The 13,567-nt window shown below is 35.9% G+C and overlaps 1 protein-coding gene across 1 annotated transcript in view; it reads left to right on the top strand.

Annotated features, from left to right (window-relative positions):
• Positions 1-4,460: 4,460 nt before the first annotated feature.
• The window catches only part of LIX1 (limb and CNS expressed 1), a 55,080-nt gene continuing 45,973 nt past the window's right edge, over positions 4,461-13,567 (top strand). Inside the window, exons 1-2 of the mRNA XM_049647642.1 lie at positions 4,461-4,773; positions 6,190-6,670. Of these exons, the coding sequence (XP_049503599.1) occupies positions 6,589-6,670 (82 nt within the window). The 5' untranslated portion in view covers positions 4,461-4,773; positions 6,190-6,588. The remainder of the gene's footprint in view (positions 4,774-6,189; positions 6,671-13,567) is intronic.

Genomic DNA, 13,567 nt, shown 5'->3' with positions numbered 1-13,567 from the left:
AAGAGGTTCAGCTTACATTAGGAAGAAAAATACAATATTAACCCGTACATTTTGCACGTGCTTGATGTTGTCTAAAGATACTGAGGAAGTATACAGACTTTCAAGATAAAATTTTTGTTGACCTAAAGCGTCCACTATATTTGAAGAAACAAGATTAAACACATAACAATTAAAGGTACAAAGTCAACTGTACTGAAAGCCTGACACCATTGATCTCACTGAGGAACCTCCAAGGACAGTGGATAAGTGAAAGTTCAGAGTGATTTGGTGAATTATAGGGAAGAGGGATTTGGTTGAATAGGTAGATTAAAAAAAAGAGCTTGCAAAGAGGAAATCATGCAGAAGACAAATAAATGTAGTGTGCTATGGTTGGGAAGGGGGTATTGTGCAGCAAATGACCAAATTAAAGATTATTTTAAAATTTTTGTTAGAATTTACCTTGATGTATTGGAAAGGAGCAATTGTAGATTTTGAGCAGTGTAATGATTTGATTTTAAAGGGGGTGGTGAGGCACCTGGCTGGCTCTGTTGGTAGAGCATGCAACTCTTGATCTTGGGATCATGAGTTCAAGTCCCACATTGGGTGCAGACATTATTTAAAAATTAAAAAGAAAAATTAATTAAAAACTAAAAACAAAGGGGATGGAAAGGGGAACTAGGGAAACTTTGTCAGTGTTAGTAGATTGGAAGGAATCTTGAACAGAAGCTAAAATGTTGCCCGGTCTGCGTAAGTATTAAGGTTTAGACAATCTGGGATAGAATCTTACTATTACACTGGAGGTGTAAACATTCTTGATTAGTTTGTTTTTATTTTAGAGATGAGAAAACATTTTTAGATGTAAAATTACTTGCCCAAAATCACATGGAGTGAATAGGGTTGGGAGTAAGTGGGAGGAAAAAATGGAATTGGTAAGTACCAGGAAGGTGAAAGGTAGAAAAACCAGAGTATCTGTGGTTTAGAACTTTGTATCCAGCCCAGGGGTCTCTTTTGCAAAGTCACTAAGGTCCACAAACTTTGACTTGTCTTCCTGGTGTTGTGGAGGTATGAGAGGAGACAGTCCTTACAACCAGGTCCAGGTTTTGAGTCCTATTATCCACAAAATTTCCTCCCTTTTTAGAAAACATGTTGGTTTTTTTTGTTTTTTGTTTTTTTTCCATGATAAGCCTTTCATTTTTCTCACAGGCCCAAGAAAACCGATCTCAGTAGACTGAAGCTCTGCCTGGAATATTTCTGGTTGTTCATGAGGAGGTAGGAGGGGATTAAGGTGGTGAGGTGGGGAGTAGTACTTTTTCCTTGAGCTCAAAGCTACTGAGGTACCTGGGGAGGATCAGAAGAATATATCATTCTCTAACTTGGTCTTTCTCTAGTTTTCAATTCGTAGAAACATAGGCCCCCTTTGTATGCAGTTTTCTATTCCTCTTTCAAACAAATTTTGAAAAGAAATATTTCTTCTGTGTCAACAGGATACATGCTAAGTGCAGTACTCTGATAGTGACTGCAAAGGAAGTGAAATGGAAATTATAGTTTACAGTGTGAAATGGATGGGCGTGAGGCTTTTATCTTAATGTAAGCATATCCATAAATATAGCCTGAATTGAATTAAGGGTATACTAATGATGCAATCTTTACAGGAAGTTTCATCTAAAATATATGGAGCTATGAAGTTAGTGGCTTGCTTGAACTTAGTTGATAGCCATCAACTAATCTCAGGTTTAAGTCATTTATTTACAGCCAATAAACATTCTTCCTGGGTTTGTTTTAATCTAATATTAATATTTTTTTTGTAGTGTAGGTTTTCATTTTACTTTGCTCATTACTGTTGCAAAGATTTAAACATTCCAAAGAACTCATACCCCAGAAACATGACCATCTAAAGGAAAAAAAAAAAAAAATGTTAGCTTCAATTAGTCTATCCTTTCTTTAAAGGAGACCTTTAAAGGGTGAGAAAATGCAAGGAGAGGGAGAGGAGCCCTAGTTATTACTAGATAAACTTTTATGAAAGAAAATATTGTTGTAAAATCCACTGGAAAAAGTCACTCCCAAAACAAAAAATGTTAAACTGTTTTTCTTTTTCTTTCAAAATATATATTATGCTGGAAGTCAGCCAGCCACAGTTAACAGTAATATGTTCAGTTTTCCACAGAACACATACCTAATGACCCAAGGGCTTGGCATCAGTATCTCCAGTCTTGTAAATGAACATTCAAATTCTCTCACCTTACTAGTAAAACCTCCTCTGGTGATATCTTTGGCCTCTAAAGTATTTCTTAAAGAATCAATTTTTACTTCTCTTCCAGGACCAAATACCAAGACAGAGCTGGGTAATTGGTTACTTAAAATAGTCAAGATGACATGGGCTCATTCAGGCCCCCAAATATATATATGTAACAGAAGGTTTGGATAAATGGATGTACTTCATCGTGCTTTCTGGTTAAAAGTGTTGATTCTAACTGCCCTGACACAGATAAAGAGCAGTTCACTAGCAGTTTTATCTTGTGGGGAAGGATATTATTTTAAGAAAGCATTTTTTATAATATTGTATGAAAATGAAGAGATGTACATTCTTTTAATCTGTAAATGGGATATTAATCAATTTTCTACTTACCTTTTCACGTAAACAGATTAGTACTTACTGGTGATTTCCTAAATGTAGTGAAATATCAGGGTAAATATGTCTGAAATAAAGTTATTTTATGTTACCTGTGTCTTTTGAATTTGTCAGAACTTTTGTCAGAAGTTGCCTTTCCAACTGACCCTCTCATGAATACCTTGATTCAAATATCTCACTGACCTTTCCCAGTTAAGAGTTAACAAAGTTGATGTTAACCAGCTATTCATTCTTCACACTGGTGTCTTTAGTTTTATTTAGCTAACACTAAACAGTCATTAGTTATTACCTCAGCAAAGTCACTTTCTTCAGGGCCTTGCCCTTCTTCACCCTCCAGAACACCCCTAGAAACGGTCCTGCACATAGGCAACCCTTGACCCTCTTGTGCCAATCCAGCTCTTAGGGCCTTCCACCCATCTCCCATTGGAATCTGGATGGATCTGCTATGTTCCCCATTGTTTTTGTAAAGGATTTACTGTCTCTGTTTATTTAACTGCATGACTTGAATTATTTTTCATTTTATTTACTTTATCTTAAATTGTAAATTTTTAAGAATCAAAGCATTAGCAAGTAAGTGAAGAAATTATTTCAGAGAAGATAATCTTCCTGAATTTCAATCAGTGTCTTCTCCCTTCTTTAGGTACTTGATTCTCTAGAGATGAGTAGCTATAAGTTGGCTCAGGCTCAGTTACTGCAGTGGAGTCTGCATGCCTACATGCCTGGAATCTCACCATCTTCACTACAGCCTCACCTACAGGCCCATTCTCCTGTTTCACCTACCCCAGCCTCCTCCAGGACAGAACAGATCATGAAGTGAGGGGGCACAGAGGATAGTGGAGGTTCTTTCCTGTTTTTAACTAAAGATGATTCTTTTCATGCATTTATTATGTGTTTTAACATTCTGGGTGTTATTTCAATTGGTGACCCCCACTTTCTTATCATTTTTGTACCTGTAATGAACTACTTAACAAATATATTACTATAATGATAGGAATAAATTTTCTTTTCCTTACCAGCAAAATGATTGTTTCCATAGACGTTTTTGCTGCATTGTGCATGAAACGGTACAAAATATACCACCTTGATTTCTCATCTTCTCAAAGAGTTCTGTACTCCCTGGGAGCTTAGTAAGTGTGCTATTGCACTGAGTCTTTCCTTTTTACCATTGGGTGATAAGTTTTGATCACTAAATATATCAGTTGGATGGCATTTCTCACACATCTGAGTAGCATTCTAACACGATTTGTAAAAACATCATTTTGGTTTTCACTGTAGTCCTCTACCCTTGTTATAATACCTAAGTTTTGCTTTTGGCATATGCCTACAGTTGGCTGAGGTTGACAGTGAAATCTAACATGTGAACTGTAGAATCTGTACTAAATAGACAGGGGTATCTTAGGTTTTCCCACCTCCCTCATATACTTTCTACATTAAAGACATAAAAGGGTGAGAAATCCCTGAGTAGTTAGTTTAAACTGTCTTACAGTAACACTCTAGAGTGAGAAGTCTTTATGGATGGGCAAGGAATAAATGCTTAGCAGAGGATTTGGAAAACTTCTGTTGAAGCATTGGGCCTGATCAGAAAGAAGAAACTATACTATCCAACTAGAATTCTTTTTTCATTTTTTAAAATATAACTCAGTAAATATCATGATATTTTTACAAAGTTATCTTTGCAAAGCCGTTTGGAGTTCTCTAAGCAGACCCTCAGTTTGTCTTTAGAAAAATCTTGTGGAAGTTGAAAGTTAATTTTCTTAACAAATTCTTACCTTTCATTTTAGTTAGCATTAATGAGTATCTTTGGGCTTTTTTGTTTTGTTTTATTTTGTTTGTTTTTGGATTTTTAGTGTGTGTGTGTGTGTGTGTGTGTGTGATGAGTATCTTTGAACTCACCATATTAATTTGTGTTTCTCATATTGTTGAAAGGATATGAAGTTTACTATGGTATTAGAAGTGATCTGTTTGAAGACCAGTCCAGCTTTTAGGAAATAAGTGTAAGAGTTTTCAGAAAGCTATAAAGTGTGTGATAATATTTGTGGCCATTTGTAATATAGCTACAGAATCATAAATGTTAGATCTGAAAGAAAGCATTCAGCTCAATCCCCTAATTTTCTAGATGAGGACTGTGAGCCCAGAGAAGACATGACTTCTTCAAAGTTATACAGGTAACAAATATCAAATCCTAGATTTTACTAATACAAAATTCAGTATTCTTTCCATCACAATACACAACCAAAATATTTTTATGTACTACTAAAGATAAGCCCATAAAAAGTCTATTTATTGACCAAAATCTCGGCATCGACCAGTTTTACATTATCAGATTCGCTCCTTTGAGAATTCCTGGCTCTCTAATGGGAACCTTATATGTTTTGGTTTCCAATTCAGTATCACACTGAAAGTACTTTCATTCATTTATACTTTGTGTCCAATCAATGTATAATTTTTTTTTATCTACAAACCATCTAGCTTCTCTTTTAAATTATAAGCTCATGAATGGCAAAGATGCTGATGATTTCCTGTTTGGTGCAGCCCATGTAAAGTAAAGTACACTTTGGAACCCTAAATAAGTGTCTTAACATGTAGTGCTACTTCTTTCACATCCTTTTTTATAATAATATCTTTTCACAGTGGGGCAGCCCCATGTCTCTGTCGTATGTGACATATATTCCCTGTGGACATTTACTAAGTAATAGTCATTATGATAAGACTTATTGTGACAGCACCATTTCCTCTGTTTCCTTTTATTAAGCCCACCCTTCTACCATCTAGCTGAAGAAGCCTATTGCATGGAAAACATTTTACTTTTATTTTGTCGTTAAAGGACTGTTTTCAGTTAATCATGCAACACAACATAGTTATGGAATCTGGAAATGGGAGAGCAATCTCTTGTGCCAACTCCGAAAAAGTATTTTAAATAAAAGTAAAGTAGTCCTTAACAAGTCTTCAATAAACTATCATAGGTTATAGCCATTAAAATCAGTTCTTTTATATGTGTTATGAATCCTAATTATTGCAATGGAATCTCATGACATGTTTATGTCTCCTGTGGAAAGACTATTTAACCTTGTCGTGAGTAGTGTGGGAAATAGAGAAAGAATCTGTTAAGGTATGTTAGTAACTACCTATATTCTATTGAAAAAAATATATATTTTTGCTTCTTCTGAAATTTTAATAGAAAGAATTACCACGAAATAAAAGGAAGTGAATGATATCAGAATTCATTAAACTCAATCTTGGGAATGATTTTCCTTGAAGAGTCAAAACAAAAACAAACATTCCTAGGCAAGCCAAAAGACAGTACCAAGGTTTTATTTGCCACTACCCATCATAAGTGACAATAACATGGGTGATGGGGGAAAAAAAAAAAGAAAAACAACTTTTAAACTTGGCTCCCAGAGAGATGCCCCTGAATTCAAATAGCATAATCTGGTCCCTGGCTATATCCATACTCTTTATAGCACTTCTGTACCAAAGAAGAATTTAGATTATACTAATTCTGAACTGAAAGTCCTGAGCTGGAAATTTCTTTGTTACTAAGGTAATTTCTTTGACAAATAACCTTCTTGATTTTATACCAGGGGACAGCACATTTGAAGATGGAGGACCAAAAGAAATACCCAAGTCGGAAAGCTGCACACCATTCAGGCAGAATCTGGTTGGAGAGGAAAACTGGTCTCATGATTAGCGAGCTTCCCCAGCTAGCCTGTAGGTGGGTGTGTTTAACAGAAGGAAGCAATGGGAACCCGCCTGTCAGCCAGCCTTTAGAGCTAATTAGCTCAGCATACAACAAAGATAAGTGAGCCTGGGAGGAGGGCCCCCTGAGGGGTCTTTAGATTCTGGGAAATGTCTGATTGGCAGATGTTAAAAGGGATTCTTTGGTAATCCTGTGCATCAATGAGCTGCACAAATTCAGTCCAGGACTGCAAGAATTCAGGCATGAGGACACTGTGCAGCAGGCTCACACAGGCAGACCCAAGATGGACAGAACCTTGGAATCCCTGAGACACATCATTGCCCAAGTCTTGCCTCACAGAGACCCGGCTCTAGTCTTCAAAGACTGTAAGTACTGAAGGGGAAAAAGTTTTCTGAAAATAGTCCTAAACGTCTAGTCACATCCTATTTAAGTATGATTTCTCCTAAATCTCTGTAGTCGTGTGCTGTGGTCTAAGTGATATTTAACTTGTTCCTGACTTCAGTCAGGAGAATGATTTCATTTCACCTACGGGTATTAGTTGCTGGGTTATTTTGTCAGTGATACATCTTGCTAACTGTTTGGAAGTCTTTCCTAAAATATAAGCCTTGCCTAAGACTTAATGAACTCTTCCAGATGCTTTTTTAAATAAAACACGGCTGATTGCTAATGAGATTAAAACTAAAAATAACTTAGAAATGATAAATACTCTATATTTGTTAACCTGTTTCACCCTCCATAACATGTTAACTGTGTTAAGTCAAATATTGTGTTTGTCTGAAAATTTTTATTGCAAACAAACAACAATAAATCACCAGTGAGCTCTTAAATTTTGGTAACAAATTATAACACTTTAGTTAAAAGGCCAATAAAATTAGCCTTCCCATATCTGCAATGTCCCTATCCCCCCAAAATCTAAACAGCTATGGCAAAGTTATTTCAAAATCTTTTTTAATGATTATGAAAAATAATTCAATCAAGCTTCCCAATTCTAGCAATACTATTATACCATTTGTCATGTAACTTAGTTTCTGGAACCAATTTGATTTCCTGCTGCTGCAAAACAGACTATCTTCATGTTGTATCTTATCTACAGTGAGTTTCATATTACAAAGGGCTTCTGAAATAGAATTTTGCTATGGAACTGCCCGAAAGGTAAAATGCATATGGAATTTTTTTTTTCTTCAATAAGTTACAGCTTTCTTTGTGAATCTTGTTATGTTTGTCTCCATCAAAACATCAATGCTTTGGATTTTTGCTCTCTGATTGCTGAATAATGTTAGTTTCCAGATGTCCTTTTAGTTTATATTTCTCATATGTGTGATGAAGAAAAAGAAATGTTGGGCCATTTTATCCTATAAAATTTTCTTCTTAGAAATAAAATTGTAACCAGTATGCCCTTTAATGCATAGTGGAAGCTCTTTATTTCCTTCCTCTCTACCTTCCTACCTTTCTTCCTTCTGTCTTTTTTTTTTTTTTAATATTTTCTTCAAGCATATGTCAATAGCTATGCTAGACTAATGAAAATCACTCCCTCCCCCAGTCTAGCCTGGAGTCTATTCAGGTTTGGTGTGTTTCTTTAAGTGAAAAGGGAAGGAAAGAATGTCTTTCTCTTACAATAGCACTGAATTCACTAGTGAAGGGTAAAAGGGCCCTTGACCTGCTCAAAGCTTTGGATAAATTGTATAGAGCCAGGGGTCTTATACTGTGGATTTGAAGAATGGAAGCAGAAAAAAAAAATAAGATAAAATAAAAGAAAGAAAGAAAGAAAGAAAGAAAGAAAGAAAGAAAGAAAGAAAGAAAGAAAGGAAGAAAAAAAGAAAGAAAAAGAAATAGAGGAGCAATTTTTCACCAAATTTCTTGTCAATTCAAGAAGTTTACTCTGAAATTATATGGTCTACTTTTTAAGTTGAACTAAATCCCAGGAATTGTTTACAGTTTAGCCAAGAGAATAAAATAGAAAAAGGGTTAAAATAAAATATGCATTATGTTCTGTCATCCAGACCTTTGCAGGAACTCTTTTCTATGGAAAAATAAAGAAGTGTCCAATTTTATATATTTCATTCTTTAACATAGAACCTAAATTTGATCAGATAGCATTGCCTGTTTATCCTGGAATAAGCTGTACTCTGCAACTGCTTGCATGGCTTAATAGGTGTGAGTATTAAACTGCTGATCCTCTCCCTTCAGGTGTTTCTAATCTGAAAAATGACTAAATGAAAGTAAGCCAAATGGCAAATTTCTATGCCAGCGGTTTTTTATAACATTGAAACATTCAACCACTTACCATCCTCATGGAATAAATGGGAACAGGCTTACACACTTTCTGGAGCAGGACATCAAAAGTCTGCCTGGGGGTTATGCCATGCCTTGGCAACCTATCACGCACGTGCCAGAGTTTAGCACGTGGTCTCATTTTCTTTGGCACACCCAAAAACTGCTGCCACCACACTCATCTTTTACACAGCTTGTAAAAAGCTGCCATCAGCCTTGAACAGCAGGTTCTGAGCAGCCTCCTCTCCTCCTAGTCACTCCTGGCCCCCTTTCCCCCAACCCAGTCCAGTCTCTTCCTGCTATAAGGAAAGGGCTAAGCACTTGAGCACATCACTGCCAAATCCTTAAGAAAAATTGCTACCTTGCTTTCCTGCAAGATGAAAAGCCAATCCAAGAATTCTTAAAACCCAGAACAGTTGAACAAAGGAGCATTAAAACACACACACACACACACACACACACACACACACACACACCCACCACATACTCTAAAAATGTTTTTCTTAATTTCTCTTCTATAAATGCAAAGAAAGTTTTTTTTTTTCTCTTCATTCTTCAGAAACACATAATACAAGGAATGTAAATGATCATTCGATTAATTTTATGCCTTCAGTGGCTTTTGGTTTGTTTAAAAACAAGCAATTGTAAATTGAATTTTCTCTTCAAGTTGGTCAGGAAAATCACCCAGAGAATTTTCTGGTCTGAGATGGATACACATGGGGATAGTTATATTCATTTAAAGAAATATTATTTGGATGCTTTTCTTAGCATCCCAAGTGGCATTTTGCAATGAATTAAATCTCTCATTTGTTTTAGACAAGGTGTTCATCCAGCAATAGTTGCAATTTTTTTTTAATTTTCTTTCCTGGAAAGAAATGAATTCCATAACAATTTTTTTTTTCTGTTTCCCCCTATTTCACGTTTCAAATAAAAAACAATGCAAAGACATTTAAATAAGGTCAGCTCTCAATTTGAAATTTGCTCATCTAAGCTGACACTGGACTGTTCTCCACTACCTAAATGTCTCACATTTGTAACAAGTAGCACTAGGAATCTCTACACCACCATACAGAATCTCTTTGCTGAGAAATTAAGGCATATATCCATGTTGCCTTCCATTCTTGGCTTTGTGTAACATTCAGTTTCTTTTCATTTGTCATATGTCACAACCAAAGATGAGCTATCCTAAGAGCAGCCCTTGTCAGCTCTTTTGAGAGGGTGTGCGAGCTTACTATTTATTTACCACTGTTTGACAGTTCCTCATGTGCTTTCTCAAAGGAAATCCACATGATTTCAAGATGGCTGAACATTCAGATTCTTCTGAGTGTTAACTTTTCACATGACAATACCATAATATGTTTATCTGCCATCTTTGGGCTCTCTCTTTATCCATGCATAGTAATGCTAGGGTATCAAGTTCTCATCATGTGATGACAGGCACTATGCTAGGAACGTTTATTCACGACAAACCAGTAATGTAGGTACTATTGTTAATTATAGATGAGGGAACTGAGTCTCATGAAGTTAAGGTGACTTGCCCAAGGTCATACTGTTAAATGAGTGATACAGCCAGAATTCAAGTACTGTATTCCAATTCCTCACCTTTAGCCACTACAAAACTACAAGACAACTATTGGCTCCCAGAGGTGTTATATAACCATGTCATTTGTGCTGTTATAGGAAAACGAGGGAGGGGACAGGGAGGAGGATGGAAATGACCTCTTTTGGAAGTATGGAGGGAACCCACTAAATAGGCACATCTGAACAGGAATATGACAGGAGGGTCAGAGGGGAAGGGCATGTTTGATGAGAAAGAACAGCTTGTCCATAGAAGCTAAGGCAATACAAGAACAAGGCATTAGGGGAGGTGGAGACAAGGTGGTAAAGGCAGGTGGAATGATGCAGAAGTGCAGGCAACAGGGAGTCTTCAGAGTTAGCAGTGATCCTAGATTAGTTATGCAACTTTATGGTTTTATGTTGCATTGGGAAAAATATTATATTGACATCTTTTGGAGGCACACTTCCTCATGCTAAGTTAGGGAGAATTTAACTTTTTCAATGGCGAAAATCCTTTTGCCTATTCAGGCAAGATGCAAGATGTGTGAATATAAACATGCCTGTAGTGAGAAATCACTTTGACTTAACTGAAAGCCCAAATCAAGGCAAACTTTATTAAAATAGATTGTTAAAAAAACTATCTTAGTTATCATTTAAGCCATGAGAATGTGTTAGTTTCCAGCATTGACTGATAAAGTGATGTTAGATTTCATTAATATGTTTTACGCCCAAATTTCATCGTGAAAAAATGAGACGTTTCCTTCCTAATCATTGCACAATTAGAAAATGTCTCACGTATTTGAGGTGCATTAACTTCCATTTGGGAAACGTTTTTCGGCATGAAAGGTTTTATTTATATCAGATAGGTGAATACTTCAAAGGTTCATTTTTACCCTTTGAAAAAATTGGACCAGACTATAAAGTTATTAAAACCATGTTAGTAATCATGGTTCTGGCTGTATGCAACCCAAGAGAGCAAAAATTCTCAAGAGTAAAGTATTTTCTCTATCCCATGCTTTTTAGTGGAGTTATCTGAAATCTATAAATTTGATGATACATTTATGGGTTTTGCATTTCACAGAAAGAAATGGAGTAGGATGTAAGGGATGAAGGTACTTATGCAGTAAAATCTCTACACATATTGCACTGCATTCCACCACAAAGTGTGCCTAAAAGAATATGGTTAAAAAAAAATCTCACTGCTCACTAGCTTATTTCGGATTAATGATTGAATCTTAATTACAATAATTTTAGCATCTAAACTGTGAAGCCTGTTGAAGCCTATTGAAATGCTAATTTTACTTTATTACAGGATACAACTAGAAACAATTATATAATTATACTAAGAAACAAATGCAGATTTTGGTTCAGCTATCAGTGGCATAAACACTGTTTCCTAACTCTTTTTCAGTATATATACATTTGGTAAAATTTAAATACTAAAAGTATCAGCCCCAGAGGAAAACTTTTCAAAATGGGAAAAAAAAAAAGTGGCTTCTTGATCACTTAATGGCCATCTGTCTTAATACATTTATTTCTTAATACATGAGTAAGATTTAACAAATCAAAACAAAATATGATCTATATCCATCCTGTGATCAAATCTAGAACTTCTTCATGGTCTGCTGTCTCATCTCAACATAGGTTTTTTTTTGTAGCAGTTAAGATTTGTTAGCCTGATCTCAACTTTAACAACTTCTGAAACTCATGTGTTAAGTTACAGCCCATAATAGGATACAGCTGCACAAGGGTGAGTTTCTAAGTCATGATTTTTCTGTTTAAATGATACGGTTTTACTGATTATGTGCTACAGATTGATTTAAGAAATGTAAGACAACTTTAGAAGCCTTTCATAAAAGAATCTTCTGTATTTAATACATTTCATATTGAAGTTTTAACCCCAAAGGCTCTTACTTCTTTGCCTCCATGTTCAAATGCTCATATACGTTTAGTCTGTCAAGGTAGTTAAAACAATCTTATTTTAAATTAAAAAGAAATAAAAAGATTTTTATTGAAAGTTTAATATTGACAATTGTCAATAACATTGACAAAATATTACACTCCCTGTAGTTCTCTATATTCTTTCTCTTGTGTTCATGGAATGCTATTTGAATTATGGTTTGGCCTTTTTTTTTTTCCTGCTGTGATGATAATCAGTTGATCCCTATTTTGATCTCATCCCATCAGGCAGCTGTGGGAACCCGTCATTTAGTCACCAGTCCTTTGACCCTTATGGCCTATATTATATAGTTTACATTTCTCTTGTGCAATATGAGTTGTAGCTTTGCTAGCATGTTTTTGTCCACACCTAGGTTGGATGTCCCAGGAGGGCAAAGCCATACCTTGCACTTCCATGTGCTCTAGGTCAGGCACCTAACAGGTGCACAAAAGACATTTTTGGTTGCTGATTGATTTGTTTTCTTCCTCACAAAAAGAGGAGAATATTTTTCCTATTGTCAGGTGTTCTCCTTTATTATAAAATAAACTGTACCTGAACCTTCTAAAACATCATACAGTGATACCTGAAACACAGCCTAATTGCATGCATGGCTAAACTGACAACCATATGAAATAGAATGGAGGAAAAAAGGACTCTGGAAATAAACACCCTCTTCAAACAACTTCCCCAGAGCACTGCCTGGGGTTGGTCATGGTAGAGCACCTCCAATCATTCCATATTCCACATTGGCACAATAACTTAGATTACCAATCCTTATATTCATCCTCAGGGTCTAACCTCAACCCTGGGTCACCAAAGGCCTTGCACCATGCTCTTTAGGGCCAAACTCTGTCTATGCCTCATACTTTACATAAACCCTAGTTAGACAGCTATTGCAGAGTCGTGAAAGGCTTTTTTTTTTTTTTTAAGTTTATTTACTTTTGAGAGAGAGAGAGGAGTGGAGAGGGGCAAGAGAAAGGGAGACACAGAATCGGAAGCAGGCTCCAGGCTCTGAGCGGTCAGCACAGAGTCTGATGGAGAGCTTGAACTAAGAGCCGTAAGATCATGACCAGAGCCAAATAACCAGCTGAGCCACCCAGAAGCCCCGTGAAAGCATTCTTATAATGACTATATCTAGGAAAAGTACATTATACACCTAAAGCCACATATGCACAGATTGAGCATTTTAACTAAACAGAATTGGTCAGCAAAGCAACCAGTGTTTTTTTTAAATCTTTGATTAGTTATCTAAAATTAATAGTCCTACAAAGTCTCTTAAATACAGTGTAATGTCAGTGCCTAATGGAACATGAGAAAGATATATACTTCCTGATTGATTAAATAGATTACATCAGGTTTTTATTCTATGTAGCTTTGTGATTAGATGACATCATCTGACCATGATGCACGTATAAACCACACATGGGAACTCAGGCATGCTGCTGATGCTGTTTAATTCTGGTATACTTCATGATCTTTTATTTTATTTTAATTT

Source organism: Panthera uncia, assembly GCF_023721935.1.
Source record: "Panthera uncia isolate 11264 chromosome A1 unlocalized genomic scaffold, Puncia_PCG_1.0 HiC_scaffold_17, whole genome shotgun sequence".
Taxonomy (NCBI): Eukaryota; Metazoa; Chordata; class Mammalia; order Carnivora; family Felidae; genus Panthera; species Panthera uncia.
This window is presented reverse-complemented; position numbering and strand designations above follow the sequence as displayed.